This window comes from Manis pentadactyla, chromosome 6, assembly GCF_030020395.1.
Source record: "Manis pentadactyla isolate mManPen7 chromosome 6, mManPen7.hap1, whole genome shotgun sequence".
Classification (NCBI taxonomy): Eukaryota; Metazoa; Chordata; class Mammalia; order Pholidota; family Manidae; genus Manis; species Manis pentadactyla.
Genome location: NC_080024.1, coordinates 57,318,499 through 57,340,563, shown reverse-complemented (window position 1 = coordinate 57,340,563; position 22,065 = coordinate 57,318,499). Strand labels below are relative to the sequence as shown.

Sequence of the window (22,065 nt, the reverse complement as noted above, 5' to 3'; positions counted from 1 at the left end):
ATGGTGTATTTGGCAGACATGAGTATTTTGATGACTCAGGAAGATGAACTAATTTGCCTGAGGTTTAGTTAGTAAACACACTACTCATTCCATTCTTGTGTAAGGGCATGGAAGATTTTGCCACAATCTGACCGAATGAGGCACTAAGTTATCCATCTTCCTTTTAGATTCAGGCACAATGAATGGTCTGAGGTCTTGCTTTCCAGACATCTTGATAACAGAGAGCCCAGATAGAAGTAGCTCAGATAGCTTTCTTGATATTCACTACCATAAACTGGTAAATTGGCACTCTCACCAAACTGTCTGCCAGATTTGTCACCTCAATCAGTTTCTCTGATCTTGATAATTTTCTGATGAACTGAAAAATTTTCAATTTCAAGCTTGAACATATGAGCCAGGTAACCCAATCGAGAGCGGAACACTCTGCAGGAAATGCCAGCAGGCCTTCTTCCTTCTTAACCAAACTGGTTACCACATCCCAACAATAATGTTGTTTAAAAGCCACAGGACCCAAAAAAATATGAACAGATTAAAAGACGCATTTTGGATTTCCTTCATTTGTGGAGTATAACAACGAAGCAAAACTGAATGACCAAAATAGCAGCAGACTCACAGACTCCAAGAAGGGACTAGTGGTTACCAAAGGGGAGGGAGGGAGAAGGGGATTGAGGCATATTATGATTGGCACACATGGTGTGTGTGGGGTCATGGGGAAGACAGGGTAGCACAGAGACGACAAGTAGTGACTCTGCGGCATCTTACTACACTGATGGACAGTGACTGCAATGGGGTATGAGGGGGACACAATAATATGAGTAACTGTAGTAACCACATTGTTTTTTCATGTGAAACCTTCATAAGAGTGTATATCAGTAATACCTTAATAAAAAAAAGACACATTTTACTTGCTTTACCAATAATTTCCTATTTCAGAATGTCACTGAATCAATAAGGTTAACTATCATGTGGACCTTAATTCTTATCAGAAAGAAGGAGTTTATATGATGGTGGTAAGGACCTTGATCTTGGGGTAAAGTATGTATTTTTTTACATAATGCCTCATATTTGGTGAATATTCACTTATCCTGCCAAGGACTGCAAGACTGGAAACCAAGAGAAAATGTAGACAATAGAAACAACTCCAGATCCAGATGTTGAAATTAGTTGACAAACACTTTAAAACATCCATGATTAAAATGGCCAAGAAAGTATAGGAAAGATGGATAAAGATAAGACAGGATTTCATCAGCAATTGAAATCTGATAAAATACAATGAATTGGAAATTTCAGAACTTAAAAATAAAATTTCTGAAATGAAGGTAAAATAAACAGGATAGACAAAAATGCAAATTCCCTTACAAATGCAAAATAGAAAAGTGTACCAAGAGATGGAAGAATACATACTGAACAAAGTAAAAATGTACAATGGATAATACATATTCTAAATGTTCCAAATGAAAAATAACAATTATTTTTTACAATAAAGCACATGTATAACACAAGAACATGAGCAAATTGCTTAGCAAGTTTTCTCTGATGAATAAGGATAGTATTAGATAAATTAGAACTATCTAATGCATATTTTGTTTCCACAGATTTAACAAGAATTGTCTTCAAACAACAAAGGTTGAAACAGAGAGGATAAAGAGGGAATTGTAGCTCAAAGTAGATGAGGATAGTTAAACTGAGCCTAATTCTTCCAACTGAATTCAGGCTCCGGATTGAGATTCATCACATCTCAGAGTCCTGAGAAAGTTGCAGATGGCAGTTATCTTTGCAAATATACAGAAAACAGGAGAAGGGCCAGGAAATTAGAGAAAGGAAAATGCCCTGATTTTCAAAAGGAAGCAAAGGAGGAGCTATATAATCTAGGTTGTAAGCTTTACATTGAAAACCGGTGCAATAAGTTCATTGTTCATGAAGCATTTTGAGAGCACTTTGGAAGGAATCCCTTGACGACTAGGAGTCAACCTGATTTATGCCAAATTATATTCATGAAATTGATAAGACACTAGGTAGGCAGACCTTCCTTTAAGCACTGTCTTCCATTATAAACTTAAGGTTGTGAAATAGTGGTTGAATTAAAGTACTATTTGAATGTCCACGATTGTTTAAAAGAATGGTCAATAAACTGATTGCTTAATGGATTGTGATGTCAACCTGTCCAAAAGATACTATATGGAGCCATAGAAGGCTTACTTATCAAATGTATAGACTTAAACCCAGAACACAGATGGCTAATGCAGAAGATAGGAGGCTCAGAATTAGTTTAACAAGGTAGAATCATGGTTGCAGACTAACAAAATGAAATTAAATGGGAATAAATATAAAAGCCCACATTTGCATATAAAAGATAAATGGTTTATACAGATATAAGATGGGAGAGAACTAGCTTGGCATGATTTGCAATAAAAATGTAATGAAAGTTTAAGTTGATCACAAGTTTAATATGAACCAGCAAAATGAAATTATCACTAAAAATGCTAGCATAAAGTTAGGTCTCATTTAGTAAAGAATGATGTCTACTTTGTTGTACTTTGTGGTGAAGTTGTACTTCACTTTTTAGTTACACTTTATGAATGATTTTAACAAACCACAGAAAATTCTGGGAGGTAGGATTGGTATGGAGAGAGGAATAAAACTGCCTCTTGAATGAAAGAAAGAATTTTTTTGTGGTAGGCTGCAGAAAAGACTCAGAGTAGACATAGCAACTCCTTTCAATGTTTAAGGACTTTCATATATGAGGAATGAAACAGGAATAGTTTTTTTTCCCCTATGAAGCTACAGAAGGTTAGAACCAGATATGAAGACAGATTTGACTTAATATTAAACAAAAAAGTTTCCTAGCAGCCATCATTTTCTAACAATGAAATGAGCAGTTTCATTAGGAAGATAATTGGTGTAGTAAAGGAGAGGTAGATTAACCACCTTATAAGAATTCTGTAGAGAACTTTATATGGGTCAGGGGTTGACATAAAGATTCTAGAATATTTCACAGATACAACTTGACCACCAAAGTTTAGGTTACCTTCCTAAATATAATGGAGCTTCATTCCAAAAACATCTGTGATAGTAAGAAACTCTTCAAAATAAAGATTCATCCTACATGTTGTCTTTAGACTCTAGAAATTTTGTGGGGACATATTTGCATGCTTTCAGCATAACTCAGAACTTCTGGGTGAACTTCGACTGAGGACTCTCTGTAATAATAGCAATGGTGTAATTGGATGATAGTCATTCCTCTTAATAGCTAAAAATAATAAGAAGAAAAAAACTAACAAGAGGCCTGAAACAAAATAAACTTATAAAAGCTGGGCTTCAGGACTGTTCTCATTTGCATGAAGCTAAAAAGAACTTTCTAAAGCAGCATGGCTGGTTAACAGATGGGTGAACTTTTTGATTTATGACTCTGACTTTGACAAGAAATCCTTGCAGAAGGTGTGACTCATTTAATCTCATTCTCACCATATTTATTAAATTAATGAACTGAAGCCCCAGATCCTGAGTTAAAAAGTTCCTCTTTAAAAATAGGTGCCACTCCTTCTCAGCTTTGTCAGACCAATGCGTAGCTTCAGCATTGTCCTCTTCCTTCCAGAGAATTTCAGTTTGGTAAAAGTCCTTTAGGCTCTGACATCGTTCCTCTACCTAAAAAAAAAAATAAAAGGGAAAATACAAATGAAAGTTAAGAATACTTAAAAACTTTTTAAAGAAAAAAATAACACTAGATTCTAGTAAAAGCCTATATAAAAATTAAATGGGAAACATTTCAGAATTCTTTAAATAATTATTGAATATTGTCAGCACACTGAAAAGACATGAAAATCTGTTTAGGTTGTTGATAGGACTACCATTGGGTAGTAAATTGAACTGAGAAGTTTTTTCCCATAAGACATACTTTCTGCAGAAAAAAATCATATTTATGTATCATATGTATGTATGTTTTGTAATTGGGGACAATTTATGTCAAAGACCAGTGTGGTTCCATTTAAAGCTGAATTTTCTAATTCAGAAGAAAGATATACATCACCAAGGAATACAAATAAGAAAGAAATATGAGTCAGTGAAAATTATTCATAATTAGTACATCACAATTGGCTTCTAATCAGTGATAAACTGAAGCAAAAGAATACAAATAATTACTAATTTTTCTGTACAAGTAATATTTAACTGCCTCCATGAGCTAATTTTGTTGAGGTACATTACTTTACCGTCCTAGAATTTGCTAATCAATGTAAGCAATACTTGGTGATTCTAAATCACTGTCTTTGAACAGAGGTTATATAAAATCAAAGGTGCCTATAGCACTGCACTATAGATTAACATGTAATTGGGTGTTGTAGAAATAGCAGAAAATTTTTGACACAAGTTTTTATGCATTTTGAATAATACTTAATGGCCAATAGGATAAGTCTTCAAGAGCCCATAACTACCAAAACCAATCTAAACAGAGTGAGAAATTTCAGGCAATGATTAGTTACTATATTTTTAAGATTTTAACATTCTTAATTTAAAAGAACTTAATAGGTGACCCTGCAAATGGTGCTCAGAAACAGATTCTCTCCTATTTCTCATATTCTTTTTATTCGTACCTCTGTTTTGCTGACACTTGCTTCTTTAGCCCAGAATGATCTTTCCTCATGTTGCCTCCTCCATGGAGTCCCCTAAGATTTCCTTGTAAGAATTAAGCATTTATTTCTTTGGGTTCCCAAAGATAGTTCAGGATGAAAGAACCATAAGCCATAGACTGAGATTTAGGTATGGAAACTGGAGTAAGATGTTTGAAAGCTGCTGCTGAATGAGCACCAACTAGGGAGCATACAGGGGGTCCAACTGAGGTGGAGACCCATAAATGTGCAAAGTGCCAGTCAGCACAATTATCTTATTTTCCTCAGATGTGTCTGGAAGCTTGGTGAGAGAAGCTGAGTAAACAGTGTTGGGTAGATCTAGCATTGGGAATTGGCAGGGTTGGGCGGGGAGGAAGGCAAGGAGTTGAGGACACCGGCCGTGGAGTGGAAGTGAATGACTAGGAGCTGTGCGGAAGGAAGGCAGGCCTGAGCAGGTAGGAGGAACGCGACAGCCTGAGAGCACCCCCGAGACCAGAAGGGCTGCAGGCTCCACCGGGGAGGAAAACAGGCTGCGAGACAGCCGGGATGACGAAAGGAGGGGTCCTTTTGGCAAAGTGTTGTTTGCAAAGCTAAGGTTCAAGCCCTCGGGAGGCTCTTGGTCCCAAAGGGCAGAGTTGGCCACAAAAGCAGCTGCTGAATGAGAAGCCAAGAAGGTACATTTTTGGCAATCAAGATGCAGAAAACAAGAGCTTCTTTGTACCTTCACCACAGTCAAGTTCTGAATAAAAATGTTCAATAGGGTAGTCAATTGTGATATCTCTGCTGAACCATGAAAATCTGAGGCAAAGAAATACTAAAAAGTCAGAAATGACAAAAGGTGGAGTAAAGAGTGGAAGGGAGGCAGTGGTAACCTGAGATGTCCAGCAACTGATTGTGGCATCCACATCCTGCCTCAGAGCTGTGAGAAGTCGGAGCAGAGCGTTCTGGGAGCTCAGGCGGAGGGAGTGCGTGCAGGCGGCGCGGTGGTGGCAGGAGGTGAGGTGAGCGTTGGGGGTGTGGGAGTGAGAAGGTGGAAGCCGCGTGCACCCGCTAACTTTGGTTGGCTTTAGCCTGCATGGACCTTGCTGGCTTCTTGCCACAAAACCAGCACCCACCTCTCTGAAAGGAGTGTGATCTGCAGGAACTTGGGTGCTCTGGCACCAGAGTTAAATCACGTGAGATCCTTGCACTTTTCTATCACTGATGTCATCTTCCAGAAACTGGGCCTCTGAGAGAGGGAATCCCAGTCTACTAGAGGGAATTTCACAGCGGGTCCAGTACCACCCTGTCAAAATAGTGTTTCAGAAGTAACACTAAAAACAAAACAGATTTGAGACTTGACCCAAAAGCCTCTTGGCTTTTGTTCTGAGTCTGTATATTTTTTAAAAATCACACTAATTGCTTAGGTATTTAAAGAGATCCATGGTTTAGAAGATGACTTACTTTTGAATAATTCTGTTCTATATTTAGGATGTTATAAATATTTGTAGGCTATAGTAAAAAATGTTCCAACGCAACCACTTTGCTTATTTGTATATATATATTGACACATACACACTTGTATTACTTTTAGAAAAATAACTTACTCTTTGTATCCTCGTATGGTACCTTGGAGAATAAAGGGCCTGTAAGTGAGTGTGTGTGCTGGGATGAGAACATGGACCCGCCCCCCAGGGCCTCAGGCCCCACAGAGAGCAGGCAGATGGTCACAGGCCCCTTGCAGAGGTCAGCTCGTGGGTGACATACCTCCTCTGACGACTGGAGAAATGCCACGTAAGTTTGCAAGACTCGTGACCTGTAGCCGATGCTTTGGCCAAGTATTTTTAATTCTACCTCTAGCCATTTCACTTTGGAAGAAAGCGATGCCACTTCATCAGGTTCAAATTCATTTTTCTCTGTCATAAGTTTTGCCGCTGCTTCTAATTCCTGTGATGTCTCCTATGAAAGCAAAGCACAGGAGGTCAGAAGCTGACAGGGGAATCATGAACATTCACATTTCATTACCTTCTGTCCATCCATCTATTGTGACTATTAATTGAACTTGTACCAAGACTCTCCTCAATAAAAGAAAAGCATAGCTTTCAATTTTTTTTAAAAGGCCTCTTGAAATGAAAACCATCTCAAATTATTCTTTCACTCTATCAGCTACACTTCTTATTTAGAGCATTCTATTTTCTGTCACACATAGAAGAAAGGGGGTTTAGTATGAAAGGTTGTAAAATGGCAGAAATGTCCTAAATAATTTAAATAAAATAATTATTCATGAGAATTGCTTTATGATATTTAACAACAGCTCTAACAAATCTTTAAACTAATTTTCTTATATGAGAGATGGAAAGTTTAGAAATTGTTTACTCATTTTTTAATTCATAAAAAAATGACACATTAATTATGCAGTTTTATTCAAAACTCTATCTAGAAGGGTTTTTAACAAATGTAGGGGAAATATTACATAGGAGGTCTCAATAGCCTGAAGAGTCAGTGAAGCTCATTTACTTAGGGTAGCTGTTCTATGTTTTCTACTGGGTGCAATTTCTGGCACGTACAATCAAACCACTGATTAGTTGGATGAGTAGCTATTGCAGGCATTGCATGTAAAATTGCCATAGAAAGAGCCATGTAAAATTTCAAGTGAGACCAAGCTAGGAATCAAACAAAAACGAGAGAAAAATGCTTCAGTTTCATTTGCAGCAAGGAGGGATTGCTTCCCTACTTGTATCTACTTGTATTTAATATGCTTCCCAAGTACTCCCCTGAATGAAGGTAATTTTAATTTATAAGCACTGCTTCCAGAAAGCACTCTGGGTAGGAGGAAGCCAGGGAGTTTCTCCCCATGCAATTTCTTCCTTCCTTCTAAAATTTGTAAAATAAAAAAATGACATTGAATTCAGACATATATTTTAAATAGCATTCATTAAATAACGAATAAAAAACACTGTATTAAAAAAAAAAAGGTTTGTCTGTAAGTTTTGGGTGGGGTGAAGGAGACCCTTCTGCTGAGAGCTGATGGAGCAGGACAGCCCTTTCCTGCCGACGAGGCCTCCTGACTGACCTTCTGTCGGAAACACCTGCTGGGCAGGCTGGGATTCCGTGCAGGTTGTGGGCTGCTAGTAGGCATATTTGAACCTAAGTTTCAGGTGAAAGGGGAAGAGAAGGTACCAGGGAGAGAGGGGCATTTTGTGTTTCTGAATGTTGGGTGTGCAAACAAGATTGTGTTTTTATTTGCCTCTTGGCATCTTGCATTAATGCATGTCACTTCTGGTATTTTCTTTGTAACTTAGCTCTAACAGAAAATCACAGTCTTAAAGAAGCACTTTCCCTGCCTCCTCTGGCACCCCAGCAAGGAGTTGCTAACATTCTCCAGGCAAGGAAAAGGGGCCAAATGAGTGTTTAATACCAGGCTATAATGTTGAGTTTCAGTAAGCTCAAACACCCTAATGAATGCATGTATAGTTCAAATATACTATTTGACACACATGATATATTTAGACACACATGATAGTAGGAGTTTTTAAGTCATTATTTGCCATAATATTACTTTAGAATTGCAGCCCTCCAAGAATCTAGGATTAAGTTTTATAGCTACTGAATATAAGGAAAAGAAATCTCATTTATAAAATCATAACCATAATAATAATTCTTATTTTATTTACCTTAGCTTGGATATCCAGTTTCAAATATTCACTCAAAATCTTCTCTGATTCCGAAAGGCTGGAACCAACATCCACTGCACTGCAAAGTGTTGGACTTATTTTCTCAACTGATATTTCCACCTTTAGAGATGAATTTATCTGATTAATTAACTCACAATCATACACTAAGTTGAATGGGGCCCAATTTCCAGGCACATCTTAAGTGGGGGTCCAAAGTCTGGGGTTCAGATTACCCTATGGCTGCCATATTTAGAAGTAAGGGACCCCAAGAAACATCAAACCCTGTGTAAGTGACAACACAACACAGGGATATGCTTAGGCCACTTATTTGATGAACATGGGGGACCCTGATTTGATCTTCAGTACATGTAATTCAATGAATAAAGTGGCCTATAATGGGCTCTATTCCAGCCAAGTTTTGTTCTTCACCCCCGTCTCTAACTAGAGATCCTGCTCCTCACAGTCACATTGACTGTGAATTGGCAGACAGACAAGTAGCAACAGTTGTTTGAGTTCCTACTGTGTTTCCACCACCAACCAAATTAGCTTGAGCCTCAAGCTCTAGGGAATGTGGCACCACAGCTGCACCATATTTGGAATCTTCCTGGATCCAGGCATCTGAACTAGCCTCAGATTCCCAAGTTTCTTGTTCAATAACAGGGTGGAGAGGAAATTTAGATAGAGATATGGTTATTTAATGTCCTGTCCTATTAAGTCTACTAGCTATACTTAGGTCAGGCATATAAATCCATTGTATCAAATGAAAACATCACTGGCAATCTGAGGCCAAGCCTGTGCAGCAATGTTCATTAGTGTTAATGTCACTGAGATACTGGGTTTTGCTATATGTTCCATCTACAGATAAGTATTTATTCAAATAGTAGCTTCCTGGTTTTATTCCTTTTTGAACACAGAAAATTTAATTCTCCTGGGCCAAGCCATTGCATTGACTCTACAGAGAGAATTTCCACATGTATGCTTTTATTCAGAATGCCCATGTCCTTTGCATTGGCCTAGTTCCATAAATGACAACTAAAATTCTTGGAACTCCCTAAAACATCATTTTTGGTATCTATCTGCAGTCCTAGTTTTGTATAGTACCACATTAACTGAAATTCATGCATTCTGGAGCCATGTACAGAGCCATATGAATCAAGGACACCTTCTTGATATGCACACGGTTTAGTTAAAACAATTCTGTGCAAAGTGAGGGCCGCCTCAGGGCTGGGGTGGAAGGTAGGATTACATATCTAGCTTTGGCAACCTGGGGCAGGGATGTCTGATGAGTAATAGTGAATTAGAACTCTGTGCTGTTCAGTTATATAACCTAATGTGGAGCCTAAGAGATGCTTAAGGAGACATGCCCTTATCCTCCTCCTAGGCCCACATGCTGTAGCTGCCATAGCATTTATTATCACCAAACAAGGAGTCGCATCTAAATAGTAGCTTAAGGAGTACACGTTTTATGAAACTACCTTCCTTAGGTAGCCTTCTACTGAGGCTGTTAGTTGTTGTTTCTTAAGAGCAAGTTCCTCGTGCGCTGAACACTGTTCGGTCAGCTGATCCACTCGCCTCTGAATGCATCCCATCATGTCATGGACACCAGTCACCTGAGAGCTGAATGCAACAAGCCAGTTGTTAGTTCGCTCAACCCCAATATCAAAGCCCCAGGAACAGAGAACATTTGAAAACGGCTCTGCTCTTTCATGATAGGTCTGAGTTGATAAAAGTTATTAAGCTTCAGGCTTTAGGATAATAAAAGTTAAGTAGCTATAGTCCTAGTACAGCAGAGAGCAAAACCAAATTATGTTCCTTTTTTTAAATCAGTCAGTCCTGAGGGAAAATGAATTATGGGTTTTTGCAACCAGGTGTTGTCTTCTTTTCTCAAGATTTAGTTTTTAATATTTCTCTAAGATATTTCAAGAACCTTGAGGCAAAAAGCACAGTACATTTGCCAAGTGATTTTTCTGGGGGTTGTTATTTAAAAGCTTCCTTTATCTCAAGATGCTCTTTGAATAGAAATCTCCATCATCAATTAAGAAAACATTTATTAATCCAATAGAGTAAATTATTTATGTAACATTAAGGTCCTTGTTCCTAATGATTATGAATGCTCATGGCTGCATTCATTAGAAGAAAACCAAGTTATCACCAACAACTAGGAATCTAATGTACTTATTCATAAAAAAGAAACTAAGCCTCAAATAGTCATTTTTCACCTGTGCTGTCTTCATGAGAAAAAGAAAATGACATAAGAGCTCATAAAATGAAAATCCCTTTTAAACACTGAATGACCTTAGAGCTGGATCCCATTTACTCTAGTCTAATGGTAGATTAGCAAGTTTCCTAACCATGTCCAATTTAGGCCTACTAGCAATGCAAGCTGATGACCCAGCACTGCTGATGGAATGAGCACTTTTTAATTCGTTGGCCCATCCCTAGGACAGAGCCTCTCCTAGGTAAGAAGTTGAAGTCTTTAATTTCCCATCAGTCATTTCCTTCAGATACTAATAAAGATTAACATGATAACTTTTAAATCTAATTATCCAGAGTTAAAAAAGATCTTGGAACAAGGTACAGATTTCAGTAGTTTTTACCTCAAATAATTAATTTATGATTCTGTAAAAATGAATTTAATTAGTAATGAAATAAGGGCAAGATCCCAAATGACTGAGAGGCAAAGTAACTTCACAGAAATGACAATGAAGCTACAAAAGAGGTGAGAGTTTGTCAGGCAGCTTGACAATCCTGTTGGAGGTGCATGAGATTCAAGTGTGTCCTGCGGGAACCAGTGGAGTCCCAGAGAACTTTAGTTGGGGGGAGAAAGTGAAACCACTGTGAGAAATCTTATTCCTGACACAATGTTCCACAGATGTTACACTTCAAACAATTAGTTTTGCATTTTAATGACTCAGAGATGGTGAAGAGTATAATCAAGAAATAAGAGTTGTAGAAATAATTCTAATGCTAGTTAAATCCAAAAATTCTGTAAAAGCAGTGTATTGACAATACTAAATCATATTTTGATTGGTTTTAGACTGAGATAGACAGCATATTAAGGCATTTAAAAGCCCAGTTGTCCTATATAGTATATGTTCCAAGTTTTCTGTAGAATATGCAAATCAGGAATAAGAAAGATTAACATGAAAAAAAATTAAAGCAGCATCACTGTAGAAAGAAGGTACTGAGAAGATAGTTTGTGAAAGTAAATGGGTAAACATTTTCTAAAAACAGTTACTAAGCACTTACTGTGACAAGGCACCATTTTTAGTATTTTAAGTAGACTTCCCTAGTTCTCAGAACTGCCTAAGATCTAGGTCTAATTGTTATCTCTATTTTGCAGAATAGCAAACTGAGCAACAGGAAGGCTTAGTAACTTGCTCAGGGCACAATTATTGAGATGCAGAGCTGGGATTTGAACCTGCTCATCTGATCTTAAAGTGCACACTCTTGATACATTACAAAGCATGGTGGATATTAGTCCTCTAAAATTCCACTTTCCCTTGAGTCAAGTGTTGACGGAAACAGGATTAGCCTGGCTGGCATACTCTTGAAATTGGCTGGCTTCTCTAGGTAACACAATGTCTGCCTGTAGTTTGCGAAGTGGCCACGAGAGGACACTCGTTCAAATTCACCTCTTGAAAGTACCTTCAGCATAGAGGGCAGAAATGGGGAAACAAAAGCCAAACAAACATTCCTTGGGTAAAAATGTTGCTCTTTAGCAATTTACAATTTTAATTCGATGAATCACAACCAATTAAATAAGATCTCTTCCTCTCTCTTTGGAAGAACCATTTATTGTCGACTTTTCAGTGACCTAGAAGATCCCGTCTCATTTTGTGGTGATTTATGCCTTACAGTATGTTATCTATTACACTGTAAATTCTTTAAGGGAAGGGACAACATTCTTTTCATTCATATATCCTTTGCAGCCCTGAGCACATAACCTTCTAAGTAGCAGATCAATGCATATTTTCAAATTAAATAAAATACCCTTTGATTAACATTTAAGGGAAGAGATGGCATAGATTTAAGGAAGGAGAATATATGCACAGATAATTACTGTATAAAAATGTCACTAGTAAGTTTCCAAGGGTTTTTAAAGAATGATGACTTTGCTTTGTACCCACTTAGTTTTAGTCTATCCAAACACTGCCCAATTTCTTCTTTGATGGGTTAGCATTTCCAGTTGGATTGACTGACACTCCTCTCCTCTATTTAAAGTCTCAGAGGGGTAGACCAAATCCCTTGTTCACTGGGCATTATTGCCTGCCCAGTGGGTACTCCACTCTTTACTTGTGGCTTACATTCCTTCCTCAGTATGAGAAGTTCTCAATTGTTTTTCTTTCCTTAGCCAGCTCCTATTTTCCTTGCTCTGTGTCCTCAGCCAGGTCATCTCTGTCTGATCAGGCATTAATCTCTTCCTTTCCTTCTTGGTTGGAATATATCTGTCACACTCCTAACCCCAGTGCCACTCCCTCTCCATTCTTTCTTGGTGAACACCTACTCTGCAGGTGACAACCAGCCCTGATCCCGTCATTTTCAGATAGAAACCTTCAACACTGATTCCAGACTTTTCTTTTGAACATTACAAAACATTTTAAAACGTGTTTAGTCTGCAATTGGCAATTTCCTCAGAGCCTGAAAAGCAGACCGTTTCATCAAAGGAAAAATATGACCTCATTCTCTGCCAGCAATTCTTACATGAACAGAAAATAAATTAATAGTATTTCATCAGTCATGCAGGAATGAGTCCTATTATTTCACAGTAATATTAAATTAATGATGGGGCAAGAACTGAGGGTGGATAACAAATTTGGTTGAATGAAGTAGCCAGTCACTTTGTTCTGATTCTGAAGCCACATTGCTCATGTGCTGGCTGGCGGGGTGGGAGAGGGGCTAACCATGGAAGGGGCGTCTAGGTCTGACAATCTGTGGCTCTGTAGTTTGCACTGGAAGTACTGACTGACCTTTGGGTTTCCTCTGCAGGAACGGATCGGATGACACCTGTCCGTGCTATGGGCATGTGGTATGTCAGATTACTCCCGATGTTGGCCTTGACTTGTCCAAGTATCACAGATATGCAGAAATTACAGACTAAAGGCTTTCTTACACATTTGTCAGACACTCCTTCTTGGGAGGCTTTTCTCCTCTATTCACTGAGCCAGAAGAGGAGTGGGAAGCAGGAAGAAAAATGACTTTTTTTTTCCTAAAGAGCAGAGACATACTGACTTCTGGTTCAAAAATATACTGTTCTATTTGCTGTATGGAAGCAGTTGCCCTGTCTTTGCATCTGTTGCAAATTGGGGCTAGAGGAGGGGAGCAAATCCCAGTGTTAATGTGTTCTAATGATTCTTTCCAGAAAATAGCAAGTTGCTTTCAAACCTTTCATAAATTACTGTTGGCAGCCCATCTGGATTAGGACCGCAACCAGATGGTAAACACTTGACAGTTTACTTGATCTCATGAGAAAGAATAAGCTGATTATATTTTTCTTTTTGTCTATGGACAAATTATGCTTTAAAAATGGAAACAGAATGTCTTCCTTATCTTTAGCTTGCTACTTCTTTTGACAAGAACCCAAGCAGTGTCCCTTCACACTTATGAGCTTTATTTTGGAGGAAACAACAGCCATTCTGTAGTTTTCACCCCTACTTTGAAAAAGTGCCAATCATACTGTAGAAGTGAAATGCATTTTTACAATAATTTTTAAATTATGCCCATTAAGAATCACTCCCCACCAAATACACGTGTGCACGCACACACACACACACACACACACACATCATTGATATACACATAACAATGAAGAAACAGGAAGTAGTAAGTGGGGCTGAAGCTACAGGGCTCTTGGGGTTCTGGTCCAGAGGCATGCAGAGATGGCCAAGAACTCCATTCCTATGAAACTATAGAGACCTAACAAGCCCCATGGGTACACTAGCTACATGAAGGGTACCATAGCTAGGATTCTGCCTGAACTGAGTAACAGTTATGGGGTTTCCCTTATTGTAAAAGGAGGTTGAAAATGCTATAGCCAACTGCTACTGGGACCAAGCAATCAGGGCAGTCAGGAACCCCATCCTGCATGTGCACACACACACACACACACACACACACACACAGAGCCTGGTTTTCTGGCTGCATGTGTGAGAGCCACAGTGTCTCGATGGAGTTCATACTATTCCAAATCAAATAGCATAAGACTGATTGTGAGTTCAGGTGGAAGTCACTGCAAAGCTTTTAAAGAGAAGAGAGCAAAGAGGAGAGGGCAAAGCAAGGAAAATAAGGCCAAAGAACAAACATTTCCCACCCCAGATGCCAGTGCAACCTAAAACTTCAAAACACATTAGGAAAATAAATCCTAAGAAAGAACACTCAATAATCAAGAGATAAATATACTCTATTTGAAACAAAAATTAGTAAAGCAATCTGAAAATTATTTTAACATAAATATCTCTGAGACCATCAGAAATCAAGGAAAACCCAAAATCCATAATGAAAGAAGAAACTCTGAAGCAAAACAGAAATAAAACAAAATTGTATATGAAAAGAATGAGTTAGGATGAGTTTTATAGAAATGAAAGCAATATAGTTATGACAACTTTTTACAAAAAAATCAATGAATGAAAACAAAGGGAATTTAATGAAAGAGACAATCATTGTGAGAATGCAGCAGGAAGAGCTAAAGGAATGAAAAATATGAAGGCAGTTTAGAGGCCTGTGAGACAGAATCAGAGGCTCTGACATTCTTCTTTTGGGAGTTACAGGAGAGGAGAAAAGAGAGAACAACCAAAAATCAATATTTAAGAAGATAACTTGAAAATTTTCCATGGTTGGCCACATAAATCCTTGATTAAAAAGGGCACAGTGGGAACTAAGCAGATAAGTATTCTCAATGGAGATAATTTGGAGAATATAAGAATATATTTTAATGTATTTCCTTCCAAAAAGTTTTTGTCTTTGCAATCCTTTCCACCTCCACTACTCCAAAGTTAGTAACCATATATATGATCTGGATCGTACTTTATCCATTTAACATCATATTGTAAGGATACTCTCTTCTTCAAATGGTCCTCAAAAACCCTCCTTTGATATTGGCTTAGAGTATTCCATAATGTGTTTGCCTCTAAACTATTCAAACATTTCCTAATTTTCTAGAATAGTTAGGTGGTTTTCAAGTTGGCATTATTATACACAGCACTGTGATGAGCGTTTTATTCATAAAGATATCCACTTACATCTCTCCCTCCCTCTTTTCTGTGTTCTTTTCTCTCTAGACCCTCTTATCTGAGAGAACTTCTCCTCAGTCATCCAAGGGACAGATTTCTGCCCCTTGATCAGGCTTCCTCTGTAGACTTTGCAGTTCCAGACCTTCTTATTCTGGGATCCTTGCTTCACATCAGATCACCAGCTTCATAAATAAATTTATAGTGGAGAGTGGCTCCTAGATACTGCACAACAGCCTAGTCTAATTTTGTTTTCTTCCCCCATGCATGATATACACTTTTGATAGCCTAGTCTAATTACTTCTAGATTTAATGGAAAATGTGTAACTTTGGGTACCTTCCATACTGAGTTTCAGAATTATAAAAGCATTAACGATGTTAACAGGTCTTGGTTACATTATGACATTTACTACCTCTACAAAGAACAATTTAAAGAGACATAGAAATATTTGGAAAGTGGCTAAGTTAACACTGTCAAAATTACTCAATTTTGTATAAATTTCAATATCTGATATTTAACATCTAAATAAATCATCAAACTCTTTTTAAAAAGAGCAATCATTCAAGTTCTTAACTGCTTGGTATAATGACTCTGTTAGGCAAAGAAAATTTCTGCTTTTGTTTCTTTGTTTTGTTTTGGTTGAGGGTGGGGATTGTTTTTTTTTTTTTTGCTTTCTACTTAAGATATTTTAAGATATTTTTACTATGATAGATGCTTTCCTTTAATGTCAAACCAGCCCCTTAACTTTTCAAATTAAGTCACCTAGTACGTAAATACTAAATACTAGACATAAAAGAGGTTTCCTACATGGTTGACCTTGAGAGTTGACCTCAGATAATGTCATGGTCCAGAAGAGGAGATAATGCTGTCACAAGTCAAACAGCTAATGATTGATTCACAATACCACAGAATTAAAAGTGAAGCCATGAGCTAGAGCTGACAAATAAAAAGGAATTCAAAACTTATTGTGTGGTAGGCACTGGGTCTGTTCATCTTCACTAGATGTGGACCCTTCATTGCTCTTAGATAATCAAATTCAGCAATGGCCCTCTCAATCTCATTCCTTCACTCGATCAATCCTGATCACAGGAGCTTGGCTTATGGCTGTCTTTCTGAAGAGGTGGCCCCAACACCCACTGTCCCCATGGCTTCCTCACACCTGGCGCACACTCCCTTGTTGTGTTGTTCCCTGACCAGTTGTTAATAAGGTTCTGGAGATTCGGGGCCAGGTTTATGTATGTTTGACTGCCCTGGAAGCCTGGTGCTGGCATGTCATATGAAATGCTTGTATGTACGTTGAATGATTTTTTTAAAGAAACTGGAAGAAAAACTTTGCGGGGAATGCAAGACTTGAGTTGAAATTAAAAGATAGAGGGAGTACATTTTAAGTGTTCTAGAATAAGAAAGAATCCATGTTCACTAAGGGATTGGGATCTTTGTTCCTGATTAAAGTTGAATAGAAAGAGTAGATAGAGAGCTAGTAACCTAACACAGCAGTTCAGACCTGCCCTAGAGTCATTCAAGGACTCACTCTACCTCTTACTACAATGTTTCAGGAAGTAGGGCAAGTCACTGAAACTTTCTGTGCCCTAGCTTCCTCATCTGCAAAACAGGGACGATGATAATAGCAGTTCCTGTATCACAAGGCAGTTCTGAAGATTACATTCATTGATGTATATAAAGTACACAAGTGTTTGCCACTATTGTCAATGAGCATTTGAGCACAGTCTAATTTCCACCCAACTCTGTGATATGTTTTATGCTTTTCTCCCCTTTCCACCCTCTCCTCAAGCCATCCTGTACTTCCTTCTGTTACACCTTTGCTGTTCCTCCAGGAACATTTACCTCCCAGTTATTTGTACGGTAGGTAACTCCTTCTCCTTAAATAATCCTTCCTGACGCCAGTGTCTCAAATAGTCTGCTCCCCACAGTCACTCTCTACCTCTTATCATGTCTGTATTTTTTCACAGTACTCACTGCTATGTAAGAGCATCTCATTTATTGATTTATTCGTTGGCTGACTGTTTATTCTTACCAGAATATAAATAGCATGAAGGTAGACACTTTGCCTATCACATTAAATGCTTGGGATCACCTGATTTACAAAAATGCTCAATAACATTTTTTGAATGAATGAATGAATGAATGAATGAATGAACCACATTCTGTCTACAGTTCATAACCATTTACAGTATCAACCAAGGAAAGTACTGGTAGCCAACATAAATGAAAATCATGGAAAGGGAATGCAAAATTCCTATTAACTCCTGTTTTTATTTCTCTACAAAATATGAAAATGTGAAGAATTAACAAATAAGAAATAATAAGTGTTAGATCAAAACAGACAACACCTAAGGTTATGCCAAAGTGAAATATTCAGTTAGGATGAAGTTTATAAGTTTAATTCAGCATAACAAGGTAGAATGAAAACTGGTGCAGTCTTTCATGCAGGGATAGAAACTGTCAATACTGGAGCAAGTTTACTTGTAAATCTTAATTTTAGAAAACAGGAAAAGGCAGATGAATACTTCACAGGATAGCCTGGTTTGGCTGTGTGTTTATATATTTTTGAGTTCTGAATTGAACTCAACAAAGAAGGTCCCTCATTTTTCTCCAATTATGGAAAATTTCAGGATTTCCAATCACCACAGCTTCCTGTAGCTTAATAAAAGCAGAATATACTGCTTAGTAGCAGGCCACCTTTGGTCTATTATTGGATTTGGTGCTCAAAGCCAATGCTGAACAAGGCCTCGGGAGAGGTGAGGTGGCCCTGAAGCCAGGAGCTTTCGACTTCACCGTACGTCTAAGTTTAACCGGTATCAGTTACTATTACAGGTACCTTGCATCATACTAAGCGCTAATGAGTGCACTAAAATGCCTTTCAAATGAAAGTGTATTTCAGTTAGGTAACAGATACTATACTTTGAAAAGATAATAAACTATTTAACAATGGCTTGGAATTATCACCCAACTGTAGGGAGGAAACAGAAAAGCCAGGAAACATATAAATAACCATTATTTATTTTGTGAAGCTGCTCTAACTTCAAAGGCGTTTAATTCCAGGGTAGAAAAACAATGTGGATCTGTCCATAATAAGGTAGCAATCAGACAAAAATAATGGCAAAGTTTTCAGATTTGCTGAGAAGCTTCATCTCAGGTAAATGTGAACTTCTGAAGTTCTATTTTATTGACTAACAGGGAAAAAATTAGATCTAAGGGTCTCCGAAGTTCCCATCTGCCCCAATAAGTTTTGCCTTTTATTATCTTAAAATAATGTTTATCTGCCCTGTTTCAAACATAACCTTTCGAAGTTCATGAAAATGAATATGATTTGGTGCAGTTGACTCTGTTTTAATTGTTTGAAACAACCATGTGACTTTTAGTATTTTGTTTTTAAACTTTATGGAGAAGGTAAAAAATAAGTGAACCAATTATTTATTGGGCTCTCTCTATGTGCCAAGAGTGGTGCTGTTTCATCTGATTTAAAAAAACCTCTATGAACATTTCCATTTTACAGATGAGGAGGCTGAATTTCAGAAAAATTAAGTTCAAAAGTCATGGCATTTCTGTGGCACTTAGAATGCATGAATAGAACTCCTTTGATACTAAATTTAAGTTTCTTATTCACACCAGTTTTCAAATGTCTGATATTGGGAATCCTAGTGTTTTGTTGCATACAGAAGTCTAGGAGGCCATTGTGATGTTCAGTAACATGTACTTTTCTCTGTTGAAATTTACATTTATTGCATTGCCACCATTCTAAACTCCAGCTTCACTCCGACAGTGGCTGCAACTTGAAATCTTCCCCAGTTCTGCTTCTTTCATGTGATGGTGACTCAGGTTGTTGAACAGATGAATCATTAGATGAGGAAGGGAAGCAAGTCCCAGTAGAAAGCATGGGATTGAGGTCAGCAGCTATGTGTGGCTCTAGTTTGTGACTGAGATTCTAATGCATTTCAATTCAGTTTCAATGGATTTCTATTCTACATCTACCTTCCGAATCAAAAATGTCCTTTGCCAAGTAACAGTTTCAGTGTACCTGCAGTTCCTCCTGAAAAATGGAAATAGTATTGATTTGTAAAGTGTTAGGAAATCTCAGGGCAACCTAACACCTTAGGTTAATTATACCAGACTGCTAATTATTTTTTAAATCCAGTTACCTAACTACTAATTCAAGTTTCTTGAAATGGTCCCTAACTATTGCTTCTTTTATTAAGACTCAGTCAGTAGGCTGAAGAACAAAACTATAGACTCCCCTTTGAAAAATAATGTATATGTAAAAAATTAAGACTAGGAAGAGCAAAGAAGGCAAAGGGAATGACACAAGTTAAGTAAATAAACATGTCAGCCGTTACAAAGTAGATAGCCAAAAACGGCCACTAAAACCTTGAGAACAGAATGCAATATAAAACAAAAGTTCTTTTCCTCTTATATTTAAGTATTGAAAATAAAGCATTACTGACTAGAGCAAACAGGATAAAGTTTAGCAGTAATAAATTGTGACCAGCTTTCCAACTCCAGGAGTTAAGCCTCAAAACTGCATAGGGAACTTCAGTTTCTGGCCAGGAAGCGGAGACTGGATTTATCCTCATGCCTTAAATGACTAGCAAAATAGACAAAATACATGCAACAATGGTTCTCAGACACTGAACGACAGGTAGCTCAGCACAGTGATCCTGAACGGAAACCAACGAGGTGAGCTGTGTGACTGAACCAGTTTACTGCTGAAGGTAATTTCCAGACCAAAGCTTGGGGATGTGTGTGACCCAAAGAGAGCCCAGATGTCTTGCTATGTTGTGGGGACAGAGAACAGACTTCAGGGTTGCCAAGGCACCTAGAATTTCTGGTGCAGTGTGTACCAGAGACAGATCTCCAGAGTTCTGGGAGGGCGTGGTCTGGGGCTGCCCTGAGATCATGCATGAAAGGAAACGGCCGAAGGCCAGTGAAAGTGCTACAAGTAAAAAGTAGCCTGAACAGAGAAAGAATATCTGTCTGTGCTTTGAGACCCAAATGCTAAACTGACATGGGACCATTCTCCAATGATAACGGGAGACCTTACCACTTAATCTAGTCATCATGTGACTGAGATCAATGTCCAGCATGTGCCCCGGATCCGGGCACCGCAAGTCCAGACAGCTCATAGGATATCTTCTGCATGATCCTAGACATTTATACATGTGGGAAGGCTTGGCCCTTAGCAGGGGAAGAGAGAAAGGAACTCTTATACACACACTTTGGGGCCAGACATGGGCTCCTGGAGCACAGTGGACACCCCATTACCTGACGCATGGCTCAGAGCCAGGGTAAAGAAACTAAATGGCTACAGTTGTTATGGTTAGTTTTTCAAAGGGGAGAATAATTTGCTTTCTCATAGCCTCAGCTTTCTGGCTTCTGCTGGAAGACTTATTATTTCTGATCTTGGCTTTGCGTTGTCCCATAACAACTATTCCAAGCCCTGTTAAAATATCTCTGTTCAGATTCAGAGTATCTTCTGAAAAGAAAATTCCCTGAGCCCAAACTTACCAAATCAACACTTTTAAACATATCTAAAATAGAGTAGAAGGAGGGTTTGAACAGCGATGAAATAATTTACCGCATTCAGCCTATGTCATTGTTCTTCAAATTGAATGCCTTTGAGTTTCAAGGAGATTGTGGACATGGAAGATAAAAATCGGGCTCACCCCAGCTGCACAGACCTTCTCTCCATCAGAATGTAAGCTCTGCTTTCATTCTTTCCCAGCCAGTATCCTTCTGTTCCCCTATCCGCTCTGTCAGCCCCCTCTTGTCCTCCAGTTCTGCTCCTCACCCGGTCCCTCTGCATTCTCTTTCTGTTTCTCGAGGCCCTCCCTCCTCGTTGCCACCCAGCTCTCAGCTCACACTGCCTGAAAGTGCTCCTAGAAACAACCCTCCCTGGCACACTGGGGTCTAGGGCCTGTGCACTTGAGTTCAAATTCTGGCTTTGCCCCTAACTGGCCGTGTGAACTTTTACAGGTTTACTCAACCCCTTTGTGTCTTGTAAAAGGGAACATTAATAGTATGTGCTTTATACAGCTGCCATGAGAATTAGTGAAATAAACTCCTAAAGCCCTTGGCAAAGTGCCTGGCACATGGTGGGCTCTTATTTTTTAAAAAGGTGAATGACGATTATTAATAATGTCATTGTTACAGACATAAGTAAAAGGGAATTCTTGTACTTAATTTTCTTCCAGAAAGGAAAAAAAGAGCAGGATAGCCTCCAGGCTCATGGATTAAAAGGGAGGAAGAGACCCCATGGAGGTGCTAAGATATAAAAATTACTGATAACTAAAGCCCTGCTTCTTATCTTGTCCTCCTCCTCTCCCTTCTTCAGAAACTTATACAAAGGAAACGTTAGCATCTTTAGGGCCTCAGGCTCAGAATATGGTCTCACTTCTGGATGAGTGATAATATGTTCAGAATCACTGTTGACCAAAATTCAGTAGATCTTTTTAAGCCATGTCATAATGCAGCAGAACATCAGAAGCAGAAAAAAAAATCATGCAACTTATTTTTTAACAAGTTGTGGAAACTGTGAACAAGCTTGTTACACTGAGGAAGAAATA

General features: G+C 38.3%; 1 protein-coding gene and 1 long non-coding RNA gene across 2 annotated transcripts in view; one reads left to right on the top strand and one right to left on the bottom strand.

The window, feature by feature from the left end:
- CCDC141 (coiled-coil domain containing 141) overlaps positions 1–22,065 on the bottom strand; it is a 172,410-nt gene that overhangs the window by 37,010 nt on the left and 113,335 nt on the right. Inside the window, exons 9-12 of the mRNA XM_036879429.2 lie at positions 9,733–9,874; positions 8,258–8,377; positions 6,351–6,542; positions 3,466–3,645 (exon numbers count right to left, since the gene is read on the bottom strand). Coding sequence (XP_036735324.2) covers positions 3,466–3,645; positions 6,351–6,542; positions 8,258–8,377; positions 9,733–9,874 — 634 coding nt within the window. The remainder of the gene's footprint in view (positions 1–3,465; positions 3,646–6,350; positions 6,543–8,257; positions 8,378–9,732; positions 9,875–22,065) is intronic.
- On the top strand, positions 5,561–22,058 carry LOC130684106 (uncharacterized). Its single transcript, XR_008998249.1, has 4 exons — positions 5,561–5,605; positions 6,227–6,377; positions 13,247–13,286; positions 15,535–22,058. It is a non-coding gene; the product is annotated as an uncharacterized LOC130684106 (long non-coding RNA).